The following is a 13792-nucleotide window of genomic DNA, read 5'->3' as shown; positions in this document are numbered from 1 at the left end:
GGGCAAGAAGGATGGAACAGACCGCAGCTGTAATACCCCCGGAGTCACTCTCAGCAAGATAATGCCTGCAGCTCAGAAATCCGATACACAGAACATATAGCCACAAGGAATGCAGACTTCAAAGTCAACAGCCATAAGGAAAGTCTATGCAGTGGTTGGAATGTAGGGCCTGCCAAAATGTCCAGCACAAAATTAAGACTTCACAATGGAACCGGTAATCTCAAGGGAGGCCTAAAGTGCTTCACTCCCTTCAAAAAATGGGCCACATCAGGATGTGACAAAGAAAACACTGTTCACCAGGCTCTGAAACAGGCAAGAGCCACAACATGTACCTTCAAAGAATTAAGGGCCAAGCCTTTCTTCAATCCAGAATGAGAAGGATCTTAACTGAACGAGGAAGCACACCCCACTATTCACACCAAGCCTCAAAAACTCTCCAAACCTGCATATAAGCCAAGGAAGTGGAGAACTGGCAAGCTCGGAGTAAAGTGGCAATCTCCGCAGAGGAATAACCACACTTTAACAGGCAAGCCCTCTCAAGGACCAAACTGTAAGATAGAATTGAGTCGGATCCTCGTGAAGAACCGGTCCCTGCTGAAGCAGATCCATGTGCAGCGGAAGACAAAGGGGGGCCTCCTCCAGGAGTCATCGCAAATCCGCATACCACGGATGCCTGGGCCAGTCCAGCGCCACCAGGAGTACTAACCCCCTGTGGCCTTTGATCTTACGAATTATCCTGCCCAGCAAATACCACGGAGGAAAGGCATAAAGCAATCTGTCTTCCAACCAGACCTGTATGACAGCGTCTATTCCCAAGGACTATGGATCTCTCCTGCGACTATAGAAGCGAGGAAGCTTTGCATTTAGAGAAGTCACCAGCAAGTCTAGGGACAGGGCTAGGAACGGAAGGCCCCAGCGATCCACAATCAGCTGAAATGCCTCGGCTGACAACACCCACTTGCTTGGGTCCAGCCTCCCCTGCTGAGAAAGCCCGCTCTTATGTTGTCTTTTCCTGCAATGTGAGAGGCCGAGATCATCTGCAGATGACCTTCCACCCATTCCATCAACTGGTCTATTTCCTGTGACACTTGCTGGCTGTTGGTTCCTCCCTGGGATTGATATAGGCCACCGCTGTTGCATTGTCTTACATCATGAGAACTGCTTGATTCTTCAGCCTTTGTCTGAACTGCAAGGATGCCAGCCATACCGCCCAGGCCTCCAGGCAATTGATGTTCCAGCAGGTCTCTGGCATTCCAGGGCCCCCGGCCGTTAACTCCAGGCAGTGAGCCCCCCAACCATGGAGTCTCGCATCTGTCGTGAGTATTAACAAGGCTAAAGAGGACAGAGATGATCCTCCAGCAGCTACCACTGGAAGTAGAAGCAGATTTCCATCGGCAAGTGGAGCCGAATTGCATAATCCTGAGACTATGGATTCCAACGAGATAGAGTGCGCTGAAGAGGATGCATATGCGCCCTTGCCCATGGCACCACTTCCAGGGTAGCTGCCATCAAGCTGAGTACCTGTAGGTAGGACCACACCGTCAGGCATATGGTGTTCATCAACTGATGCACTTGAGACATCAATCTCTGGATCCGAACTTCCAGTAGTAAAACTCTTCCTGTCCATATCGAACAGATACTCAGACTGGGATGGTTGAAGATTGCTCTTGGTCAGGTTCACCACCCAACAGAGCTCCTGCAATAAGAAGATCATCTTGTGTGTCACAAAGCGGCTCTCTTCCTGAGACTTGGCTCAAATCAGCCAGTGGTCCAAATACAAGTGCACCAGGATTCCTTTTCGCAAGGCCGTCACTACCACCACCATAATCTTGGAAAATGTTCTGGGAGCAGTGGCTAGACCAAAAGGCAGTGCCCACAACTGATAATGGCGCCCCAACACCGCAAAGCGTAGAAAGCGTTGGTGTTCCAATCAGATGGGAATATGAAGGTAAGCCTCTGACAAATCCGAGGTCAGAAATTCCCCCGACTGCACCACCATTATTACAGAGTGTAATGTTTCCATTTGAAAATAGGTCACCTTCACATGATGATTGACCCTCTTGAAATCCAAGATGGGACGAAAGGAGCCTTCCCTTCTTGGGCAGAACAAAATAAACAGAATATCGCCCCATACTTTATTGAGACGGGAGCACTGGAACTACAGCCTTCAGTCTGAGGAGCCTCTGAAGCACGAACTCCACTGCCTGCTTCTTCTGCAGGGAGTGGCAAGGGGACATGAACACGTCCTGAGGAATACTGTGAAATCCCAGTGCATACCCTTCGTGTATTACCTCCAGGACCCACTGGTCCAATGTGATCTCAACACACCTCAAATAAAAGAGAGAGACACATCCCACTATTTCCTGTTACGGAAGGTGAGTTGGCAAAAATTCACTGGGAAGCTCGGGAAGGTCCACCACCCAAACCTGCTCCTCTCTTGGGACTGAGACCTACCGAAAGGCCGAGCCCACTGAAAGGTCGTCCCTCTAAGGATGAAAATGCATGCAACCCTGGAAATGACCCCTCAGACCAAAGGGGCACTGTAACTGTTTCTTATCCTCCGGCAATAGAGGCACCGGAGACTCGCCCCACTTACTGGCCAGTTTCTCCAACTCGCTCCCAAACAAGAGTGAGCCTTTAAAGGGCATCTTGGCAAGACTGGCTTTGGAAGCTATGTCAGCTGACCAAGTTCACAACCAGAGTTGATGCCTGGCCGCTATCACCAAAGCCACTCTTCTGGCTGAGATCCAGACCAAATCACAGTCTGAGTCTGCTAAAAAGATGGCAGCAGATTCCATAACCGCTCTAGAATTCCTTCCAGACTCAACTTCCTGATAGAGAAGCAGACAAGATCTCGCCACTTGGGCACAACAGAAGGTACTCTGAAAATTCATTGCCATTGCCTCATAGGCTTGCTTAAGAATAGCCTCAATCCTTCTACCATGTACATCCTTCAAGGCCGCTAATCCCTCTACAGGGATAGTCCGTTTACACATGGCATATACCACAGCATCCACTTTGGGAAAATGCAAAACACTCTCTCACGGCTGGACCCAGGTTGTACAGGTCTTCCAATGTCCGACCCCCTTTAAAATTTGCCTCTGGGGTGGGGGGGAAAGGAGGAGAACCAACTGCTAGCTGGGACCCTGAGACGAATGCTTTGTGCGGTGAGAGTGAGAAAAAGAACTTTTAACTCCTCGTCGAGGGAGAAGGGAGGTGCGGCCTGAGAGCACACCCCCTTGGTGATGTCATCTTCAGGAGCCCCGGGACACCATAAAAGAACGGGCCCTGCGGCGTGTTAGTCGGGGAAAGGAGGAGAACCGACTGTTAGCTGGGACCCCGAGACGAGTGCTTTGTGCGGTGAGAGTGAGAAAAAGAACTTTTAACTCCTCGTCAAGGGAGAAGGGAGGTGCGGCCTGAGAGCACGCCCCCTTGGTGATGTCATCTTCAGGAGCCCCGGGATAATTAGTGGATATTATGGGAAGAAAACGCAAATCAAAGACCTGGACCTCCTCTCCAACAACACCCAGGGTCAAAGAAAATCGGACCCATGGATGACCATATAATACATATGGGTGAGTCCATGGTTAGGGACGATATAGAAGGAAACTCCCAGTTAGGGGTTTCCCTAAGTCCCAGGTCCGTGCAACCTCCCTTACAGCCTTTAGGAGAAGGTATTGGTATGACAAATGATGTTGAAAATCCCCTAACAGTGACCCAAGATCTTTTAGGAACTAGGTGTACTGTAGAAGGGAATAGGTTGTTGGTAAATGAAATGGAAGAAATAAGAACAACTGTTAGTAATAATGTAGTTCCATGTCCAATGGTATTACCAGATATAACTGATGAGGGTGATGAATGTAATGTTGAACCAGAAAGTGTTACCCTCCTAGATGTATGGAGGTTATCTGCAAAAATTGATAAAAAATTATCTGTTTCACAAGTGCATGAATTCTCAAGTACGATCTAAATTTGAAGATTTAGAAAGCAGGGCTATTAAGGTAGAACAAGCGCTTGCAGTATTGAGTCCACAAGTAAATGTTATGTATAATACCAATACCACATTCATCAAAGATAATTTGATAATGCACAATCAAATAGAAATATTAGAGAACGAACTTAGGTCGTTCAATTTAAGGTTATTGAACTTTCCTAAAACTAGATTGTTATCAGCTATCAAATTATTTAATAAATATGTAGTGGAGATATTGTCCTTTGAGAGTGATAAAATTCCTGTGTTGTCAAGATTGTATTATTTACCTAATAAAAGAGTGCGCCAAGTTCAAGAGGGGGGTACGGATATATTGAATAGTCCTGGAGTCTCCACTTTCTTGGAGGATTCCATGGATAATATACATACTAGAGCCACTTTGTTGATTTCTTTTTCTTTAAGGAAAGATAAAGATTTATTCTTTTCAAAGTATTTTCAGGTTAAAGATTTCATATTTTGCGGGCAAAAAATTCAAATTTTTCCGGATGTTTCACGCGCTACGCAAGCGCGTAGAAAACAATTTCTAAATTTAAAAAAAACAGGCTCTCGATATGGGAGCTAGTTATTTCTTGAAATTTCCCTGCAAATGTTATATTACATATCAGAATAAGTAGTTTATTTTTACCGACCCCACTCACTTGGAACGCTTCTTAAAGGACAAGTCTCCAAAATGATGTTTATTGTATAAGGAGTTAGGGTTGCAAAAGATTAGTGACATGCAGCAGTTAGGATCTCCACCCATACCCCTAGATGTGGGCTAGGTAATAAATGTATTGTGTAAACTATAATTTGAATTGTCAAATGGTTAAAATGTTACTTGAATGCCTTGATTATTACATTTGTAAATAAATGTTATAATTAATAAAAATATAAATTACAAAAAAAATTTGCCTCTGGGGCATCCCATTCCAGATCAATCAATCCGGGGATGGCATTCACCGGGAAAAAAGAAGCAGCTTTAAGTAAGAAAACCAAAATTGGATTCTTCCTCGGCTCTGACATAGCATCCGAACCAGGAAAACCCAGCTGTTTCAAGGTCTAGGAAATCAAGGCTGGCAGTTCGTTCACATGAAAGAACTGCAACATGGTTTGATGCGGTTCTAGCCCTGGAGGAATTTCCCTATCTTACATGGAATCAGGATCAACCTCAGCATCAGTGCCATCCAGACTCCTGTCTGGTACACCCGCAGGGAGCTGAGGCGAGCCCAGGCGCTTAACCATAGGAATGGAAGAAGGAGGAGCCACCGGCTGAGGGTCCGACCAGACAGAAATGGGGGAAGCGGAAGACTGCACCTGAAGAAAGGCTTGTAAGCCTTGAAAAAATTACACCCAAGAAAAAGCAGCCAGGTCCAGACCAAGCCCAGAAGGAACTGGAGTTAGTCCCACAGAACTGCCCTTGCCAGCGGAGGAGCCAGTCAAGGGAGAACCAAGATCTGGTGTTCTCCCAGTAACAACGGTGACCAAACCAACATCAGATTGGGAAGAGCCAGGCTTAGCAAAATCCAAGGAAGACAACTCTCCCTGGGCGTCTGAGCAGCGCTGACACAGTTTAGAAGCCAGGTTAGGCTGAAAAGCCCTAATATGACAGGCAACACAATTAGGAAGATGCTTAGACTTCTTGCTTACCAGTACCATCGCTGCAGTAAACATGCATCGGAACGGCTCATGTGCAAAAATTAAATGTGCCCAAAAAATAAGCGCCTAGAAGAAAACGCAGCAGGGCGCATGTACAACTTGTGCGCCAAGTTAAGCGCGCAAAAATGTTTGTGCACGTAAAAAGCAAGCCCAAAAACAGAGCCCACAACGCGTGTGCAGAGCTGACACACTGCACATACCGATGGCCTACAGAGGACAGCAGAATACACACAAGAGCGTGCGAAAATGGCCGCCATGGCCTACCACGCGGCATGCAAGAAAAAATCCTAAGTCCGAGGCCTAGCCCACCTGGGGCTGCTCAACCCGCCAGGCTGCACAGTTCCTCAACCCCAATGGAAACAGGAACGAACGTTAGCACGGCATGCTGACAACAGAGACCGAGGAAGTCCTGAAACTCCTTTGTCTTTAATTCAGGTAAAATGGAGAAATTACTTACCTGATCATTTTGTTTTCCTTACTGTAGACAGATGGACTCAGGTCCAATGGGTATAGAGTACTCCTGCTAGCAGTTGGAGACGGATCAGATTTCAATCTGACATCAGCCCCTAGTACATATACCCCTGCAGGAAGTGCAGCTCTTCAGTATTCTCCTCGAAAAGCATTGTGGATATATGTGTGACTGACTGATTGATTAACTTAATAATTTGGTTAACTTTATTAACTTCATAATTTGGTTAAACGTTCAAAACTTGATGAACTTGGTTAATTTGAACTGGTTGATTGACTATAGCTGGAGACCGCCAGTGTACTCAACCGGAAAGCGTCGACACCCGGCAGGGTGGATGCCCTAGGTAAATGAAAACGTGGCTTACCCTTGAATCATTTGAAAGACCATGCGTAACGGCAGCCAAGGGTGTGATGCTGAGTCCATCTGTCTACACTAAGGAAAACTAAATTATCAGGTAAGTAATTTCTCCATTTCCTAGCGTGTAGCAGATGAACTCAGGACCAATGGGATGTATAAAAGCTACTCCCGAACCGGGTGGGAGGCTGCCCGTGGCCCACTTAGTATTGCCCTTGCAAATGCTGTGTCCTCGCGAGCCTGAACATCCAGACAATAGAATCTGAAGAAGATATGGATGGAGGACCATGTAGCTGCCCTGCAGATCTCGGCAGGGGACAGCATTCAAGTTTCTGCCCAGAATACTGCCTGGGCTCTGGTAGAATGGGTCTTGACCTGTAGAGGCGGTGGTTTGCCTGCTTCTACGTAGGCTGCCTTGATGACTTCCTTGATCCAGCGGGCGATGGTTGCCCCCAAGGCCGCTTCCCCTTGTCTCTTTCCGCTGTGAAGGATGAAAAGGTGGTCTGTTTTTTGTACGGGTTCAGACATTTCCAGGTATCTGGATAGGAGTCTGCCGATGTTGAGGTGGCGTAGACTACGGGCTTCTTCCGAATTCTTCAAGCCATCCATCGTTGGTAGCGAGATGGTCTGGTTAAGGTGGAAGTGTGAGACCACTTTGGGGAGGAAGGAGGGAACCGGGCGTAGTTGGATGGACCCCGGGGTGAGCTGGAGGAACGGCTCACGGCAGGACAGTGCTTGTAGTTCCGAGATGCGGCGGGCTGAACACACTGCCAGCAAGAACACAGTCTTTAAGGTTAACAGGCGGAGAGACAGGCCTCGGAGAGGTCTGAAGGCAGTTCCCGCTAGGAAATCCAAAACGAGATTGAGATTCCACAGAGGTACCGGCCACTTTAGTGGAGGGCGAATGTGTTTGACTCCTCTCTGGAAGAGTGACACATCCGGGTGAGAAGCTATGCTGTCGCCCTCGCACTTGGAGCCATAGCATGACAATGCAGCCACCTGTACCTTGATGGAGTTGAGGGACAGACCCTTCTGTAGTCCATTCTGTAAGAATTCCAGGATCACGGGAACTTTAAATGAGCGTGGCTTGATGTTGTGGTCTTCGCACCAGGCTTCAAATACTCTCCAGATCCTTATGTACGTTAACAATGTGGAGAACTTGCGTGCTAGGAGGAGAGTGTCAATTACCACCCCCGAGTATCCGCTCTTTCTCAGGCGGGCCCTCTCAATGGCCAGACCGTAAGATGGAATTGAGCTGGGTCCTCGTGGAGGATGGGACCTTGTTGTAGCAGGTCCCTGTATGGGGGCAGGGATAGGGGGTTCCCTGCCAGTCTTCTTATGTCTGCGTACCAGGGTCTTCTTGGCCAATCCGGAGCCACCAGAAGAACTAGCCCCCTGTGTAGTTGTATCTTGTGAATGATTGCGCCCAATAGGGGCCACAGCGGGAAGGCATATAGTAGTGTCCCCGGTGGCCAGGTCTGTACCAGGGCATCGATCCCTTGGGACTGTGGTTCCTGCCTGCGGCTGAAGTATCTGGATACTTGGGCATTGGATCTGTTTGCAGCCGGTTCCACAATTTTGATCTCCTTGTGGGGGTCAGGCTGACCTTGTCCTCTTTGGTGTCGAATCGGACTCCTAGGTATTCCAGCGACTGAGGGCTGTAGGGAACTTTTGTTTGTGTGGACTACCCATCCTAGGCTTTCCAGTAGAGATATGACTCTGCTGGTTGCTTGGCGGCTTTCCTCCAGTGACTTTGCTCTGATCAGCCAATCGTCCAGGTAAGGGTGAACGAGGATTCCTTCCTTCCTCAGTGTTGCCGCCACCACTACTATTAACTTGGTGAACATCCGGGGTGCCGTGGCTAACCCGAAGGGTAGTGCCCGGAACTGGTAGTGACGGTTCAGGACTTTGAAGCGTAGGTAGCGCTGATGTTCCTGATGAATTGGGATGTGTAGGTAGACCTCCGAAAGATCCAGGAATGTGAGAAACTCTCCCGGTTGTATTGCCCTTATGACGGATCGTAGAGTTTCCATGCAGAAGCGGGGAATCCTCAGGTGGCGGTTGACCGACTTGAGGTCCAGGATGGGCCTGAATGTTCCCTCTTTCTTGGGGATGATAAAATAAATGGAATAATGCCCAGTATTTATTTCTTGTGGAGGCACTGGGGTTATGGCCTCGAGGGCCAGTAGTCTGAACAGCGTAGCTTCCACTGCCACCCTCTTGGAGAGGTCGTGGCAGGGGGACTCCACAAACTTGTCCGGAGGGGTTTGTAGAAAATCCAGGTAGTACCCCTCCTGAATGATGGCTAGGACCCACTTGTCTGAAGTTATCTCGACCCATCTGCGGTAGAATAGGGATAGTCTGCCCCCTATGGCTTCTTCCCTCGGACGGGTCGGCTGAATCTCATTGTGGGGTGCGGCTGGGGCCCTTACCCGAGCTGGCTCCCCTCTTGTTGTGCTTGTTCCGAAAGGACTGGTTCCTGCCCATAGGGCGGGGCGCTTGATAGTTGCTCCTGTAAGGATTGAAGCGCTGTGAACTTCTGCCCCTGGAGGACCTGGGGAAGGGTCGCTGGTTTCTCTTAGTCTTATCCTCCGGCAGGCGCGGCAATGGGGACTCACCCCATTTGTCGGCCAGTTTCTCTAGCTCACTGCCAAACAGGAGGGATCCTTTGAAGGGCATCCTTGTGAGGCGCGTTTTGGAAGATGCGTTAGCCGACCAGCTTCGGAGCCAGAGTTGCCTCCTGGCTGCCACCGCAGATGACACTCCTCTGGCCGCTGTGCACACTAGGTCGGAGGCAGCGTCCGCGAGGAATGATACTGCTGGTTCCATGTCTTCTCCCGGAGTGTTGTTCCTGGTTTGTGATAAGCAGGCACGTGTCACCACGGTGCGCAGGCTGCAATTTGTAGAGACGTAGCGGCAACGTCAAATGACTGAGAATGGATTCCAGATGCCGGTCATCTGCATTCTTGAGCGCTGCTCCTCCCTCCACTGGGATGGTAGTGCGCTTAGAGACCACGCAGACCATGGCATCAACTCTTGGGCATGCAAGAAGATCTTTGGTTGTCGGCTCCAGTGGGTACAGGGCTGCCAAGGCTCATCCCTCTTTGAATGTGGACTCCGGAGTATTCCATTCCAGGTCAATCAGCTGTTGTGCTGCTTTTAACAGAGGGACGTGGTGAGAAGTCTGGCGAAGACCCTCCAGCAGGGGGTTCGATTTAGGTTCCCCCGAAGTACCTGGGCCCGGGATAGCGAGCTCTGTCAGACATTGGTTGACCAGGTCCGGGAGCTCGTCCTTTGTGAAGAAGCGTCTCATGGCTCGGTGAGGCTCTGTCCCCGGGGGGGGAGCTCCCCCTCTTCCAGGGTTTCGGCTTCCTCCTCAGAGATGTCCGTGTCCCCATAGGTGGGACTTCTGGGTAGCGGAAGCCTGTGCCTAGGTCTTGAAGGGCCTGGGGCATGAGGGTCCTCCAGTGGAGCATGTGGCTAGTCAGCCAGAGGTTCAGTTTGCATCTGAACAAAGGCGTGAATCCTCTTGAAGAACTCCACCCATGAGATCGATGCTGGGTCCAAGCTGAGGGGCGCTGGTTCCTTGGGGGTCCCCATCTGTGGGGAGGTCCCCCTGGGATCTGCTAGGTCCGGGGTACCCCCTGAGTAGCTATAACTCGGCCCTGGGTGGGACTGGCAGTGAACTGGATCTCCCGGGGCCTCCTCACACTGCATGCACAGGGCGTCTGCCTCCTCGCTTTGTGCGGCTCTGATGTGGCATGCTGAGCAGAGGCCTTGAGCCTTTATTCCTGTTTCTGGTGGTGCCATGGCTGTCGGTGCGTAAATTCTTATGCGCTCCGGTGCGCTTAAATTGATCGTGTAAGTTGTGCACGCAGCTGTGCGTCCAGCTGCAGATATGCGCCCGGCTCTGTGCGTGCAACTTATGCGCGCAAGGTTTTATGTGCACGCAAGTCTACGCACACAAGTGCTTTGTGCGGCTAACTCGGAATTGTGCGCTCGGGCCGAACGGCGAACGGTGCGGCGAGTAGGCCAAGATGGCGACGGCGAGCACGCGGGCAATATGGCGACCCCCTCGGAGAGTCTCCACGTGGGTAGACTCTTGGAAGAGCCTGGCCCTGCTAGGGCAAATCAACCCAGTGGCACTGGTCCTGGTCGGTGACTTGTGCTCCTCCTCGATCCTCTCAGACCGGATTCAAGCAGAAGATTTCTACCTTACCTTGTCTTCGGCGCTTCCCGGTTTCATCCCAGGCGGTCTCTGGCTGCGGGGTAGAGGGCAAATACCTTCACCGCTACACTCGAGGGTGCACCTGCTGCCTCTCAGCCGCGCCCGAAGATCCTTGCCGCGATTCGGCCGCCGGACCGAGGCTTACCTCCGAGGGACCACGTAAATCACTTCGGGAATCTCAACTGGGGAAGGGACCAGAGGGTATCACCGCAGGAGAGCGAGGCTCGTCTTCAGGTAGGTTTTCTTCTTTAAATTTTGGGTTTTCTTCTTTGAATTTGGTTCTAACGCTGTGAGAGCGTGCAGATAGTCCCTAACTGCTATGGAGATGGAAAATCCTGAAGAGCTGCACTTCCTGCAGGGGTATATGTACTAGGGGCTGACGTCAGATTGAAATCTGATCCGTCTCCAATTGCTAGCAGGAGTACACTATACCCATTGGTCCTGAGTCCATCTGCTACACGCTAGGAAATGCTTTTTTTTTTTTTTAAACCTTACCTGAGCTCAGCATTTACCGGCTGAATATAGAGACCGTCTCCATCTGCAGGGGGAGAGGGCAACTGCCGTCACCGCCGCGCTCGGTCTCCTGCACCCGCTGCCTTTCAGCTGAATTAGCAGCAAAGTTTATGCTGGGAAACCCAGCTACCAGAACAAGGCACACTTCTGCGGGACCATGGAAATTGCCTCAGGAATTCTCAACTGGGAATGGGACCTTAAGGTATTACCACAGGAGAGTGGGGCTCTTTTCCTGAATTTAGAATTTCAAATTTCTCCTTTTAAAAAGCTCAAAGCAATCCCCCATAGAGAGATGCACTTCCATCATCTGCTGGAGACAGAATACTGGCAGTCTGGGGTCACTGCAGGGTTATATATACAGTGACTTCAGCTTGTTCCGTCTTCATCTGCTGGCAGGGCAGCATAAACCCACTGGTCCTGAGTCAATCTGTTTACATGCTAGGAAATATGAAAAATTACTATCCATGCATGATGGTTCTCTAATCTAACTCAAATACACAATGTAAGGATACACTGTGCAGAGGGATACTAACAGTTCAAGGAAATGGCAGTTCATAATACATTTAGGCTGTGAATAAACCTAGCTGTCAAGTCTGTCTAACAGGCTACAAGTTCTGTAATAACTTGTAGTAGTTCTGTGAAAATGCAGGAGCTTAGAGCCAGGTGGGTCTGGCGGCTATGCAGGGCGCCAAAGTGGCCAGGCATCTGAGCAACAACCATACTAGTACTGTTGGCTATTTAGATTACTACAGACTTTAGGGGGTTAAGTATGGGAAAAGCAGGTTCTGGAAGGAACTAAGCAGCAATCTTGTATGTTTTTCTACCAAGATAGTGAAGTACAAAGGAAGATGACAAATAGACTGCTCTGAATGTGGAAAAGTTTTATAGGTGGACACACTTGGTGACTGACAGCAAAAATGTATCCTTAAGTGTAAACAAAATAACTGGGCAAACTGGATGGCCTGATGGTCTTTTTCTGTGGTCATCTAAGTTACTGCATTAAACAATATAGTCATGGAAGAAGTAGCCCATGAGATGGAATCACATTCTCTGGCTGAGAATTTCTATTTCATAGGGTATTAAGGTTGTTGTAAAAATAATTTTGTTGTTAAAAATATCTTTTTATAAAAACTAATTTCAGAATGCTGCCTTTTTAACCATTTACTACGCAATAGCCTATTACCACCTTCTTGGACTGAACACAGTACAGTCACTCAGACAGTGGTTGATGAATTAGAGTAAGGTGAATGAAGTCCTATTGTATTTGCTAACTCAATATTTGCCCCATCCAGTAGTCAATCCACTGATATTCTGAAACTAAGCAAGATTCATCCATTATGGTTTTGAGAAGGCAACATATTTAAAAATGTACAATGCATTCATCATTTATTCTAACATGAAAAATACCTTGGAGTAGCTTTCTGGATGGTCTGCCGTTTGTCATCCAATGTGCAGTTTGTCAGCTTGACTGAGGCATTCTGGGAACCATCAGATGATATTACCACAGCAGTTGAAATCAAGCCTAATTTAAATTCTGCAAGTCTCTGGAGAGATGATCTTTGATCAATTTTTTCATCTATTTTTTGCTCAGAAATCTGGGCCTGCTTAAAGAGAAGAAATATGTTTAAACAGGAGGAAACAAATTATTAAACAAAATGAAATTGTTAAACATGCTGATTTCATCACTGCTTTTAACCGATTATCATAATTGCATAAGTCATGTGACAAATAGGAAAGAAAACCGAATCAAATTAAACATTTTCATTAGTTACAACAGAAAAGAGCCCGAGAAACACCTTCTCTTTTAAACTGAGAAAGATGTGATTGCCAATACTATTACTAGGTAAAACAGGAAATGTTATTAAACTATACAAGTTCAAGACATACAGCAACAATGTATGGCTGAGGGCTTACTCCCAGAATTCCCAACTACTGCAGTCATTTGAATACAGGAGAATATAGAACTCGGCACATGAATAAAGCAAAGTTGCTTTACAGCAACAGGTATTTTCCATGGACAGCAGGACAAATCAGCCCATAAGTGGAGTGACAACATTCGACAATACCAAGACTGAAAAAGATCTCAGAGCTCAGAGAGACCTTAAGCTGCAGTTGCGCTGGTGATTGTAATGAGGACTGTTTTACTCATTCCCACCCTGCCAAATAAGCAATATTATTATTATTTATTATTTATTTCTTTTATATACCGACATTCAATCGAGATATCACATCGGTTTCCAGATAACCAAGAGAATAGGGCGTAGTCCGCCCTATTTTACATTATAACATGGTAACAAAAAAAAAAAAAAAATAACATATTATAACAGTGGTACATGGAACAAAAGGTTATAGGATATAACAAAAGGTTATAGAAAATAACATATGTACATGAATGTGTTGTTGATAAAATAAATTTAGGATTAGGGACTTGTTGGTTAGGTAATTTAGGAATAGAGGTGGGGGGGATGAGGGAAGGGAGGGGGGAAGGTGGGGTGGGAGGAAGTAGCGGAGTGAGGGATTCAGGGGGGTGAGAAGACTTGAGTATGGGATGAGGTGGGTTGCGTTCGCGCAGGTTAAGGGTCGGGTGGGAAGGCTTTTAAAA

The 13792-nt window shown here is 48.0% G+C and overlaps 1 protein-coding gene across 3 annotated transcripts in view; it reads right to left on the bottom strand.

Annotated features, from left to right (window-relative positions):
• The window catches only part of VPS13A (vacuolar protein sorting 13 homolog A), a 745426-nt gene that overhangs the window by 337715 nt on the left and 393919 nt on the right, over positions 1–13792 (bottom strand). For 2 of the 3 annotated variants that reach the window (XM_029616432.1, XM_029616452.1), the window contains exon 37: positions 12598–12794. In XM_029616432.1, the coding sequence (XP_029472292.1) occupies positions 12598–12794 (197 nt within the window). The remainder of the gene's footprint in view (positions 1–12597; positions 12795–13792) is intronic. The other variant, XM_029616443.1, reaches the window with a different exon arrangement.

This window comes from Rhinatrema bivittatum, chromosome 1 (genome assembly GCF_901001135.1).
Source record: "Rhinatrema bivittatum chromosome 1, aRhiBiv1.1, whole genome shotgun sequence".
NCBI lineage: Eukaryota > Metazoa > Chordata > Amphibia > Gymnophiona > Rhinatrematidae > Rhinatrema > Rhinatrema bivittatum.
The sequence above is the reverse complement of the archived record's forward strand: the minus strand, read 5'-3'. Positions and strand labels throughout refer to the sequence as shown.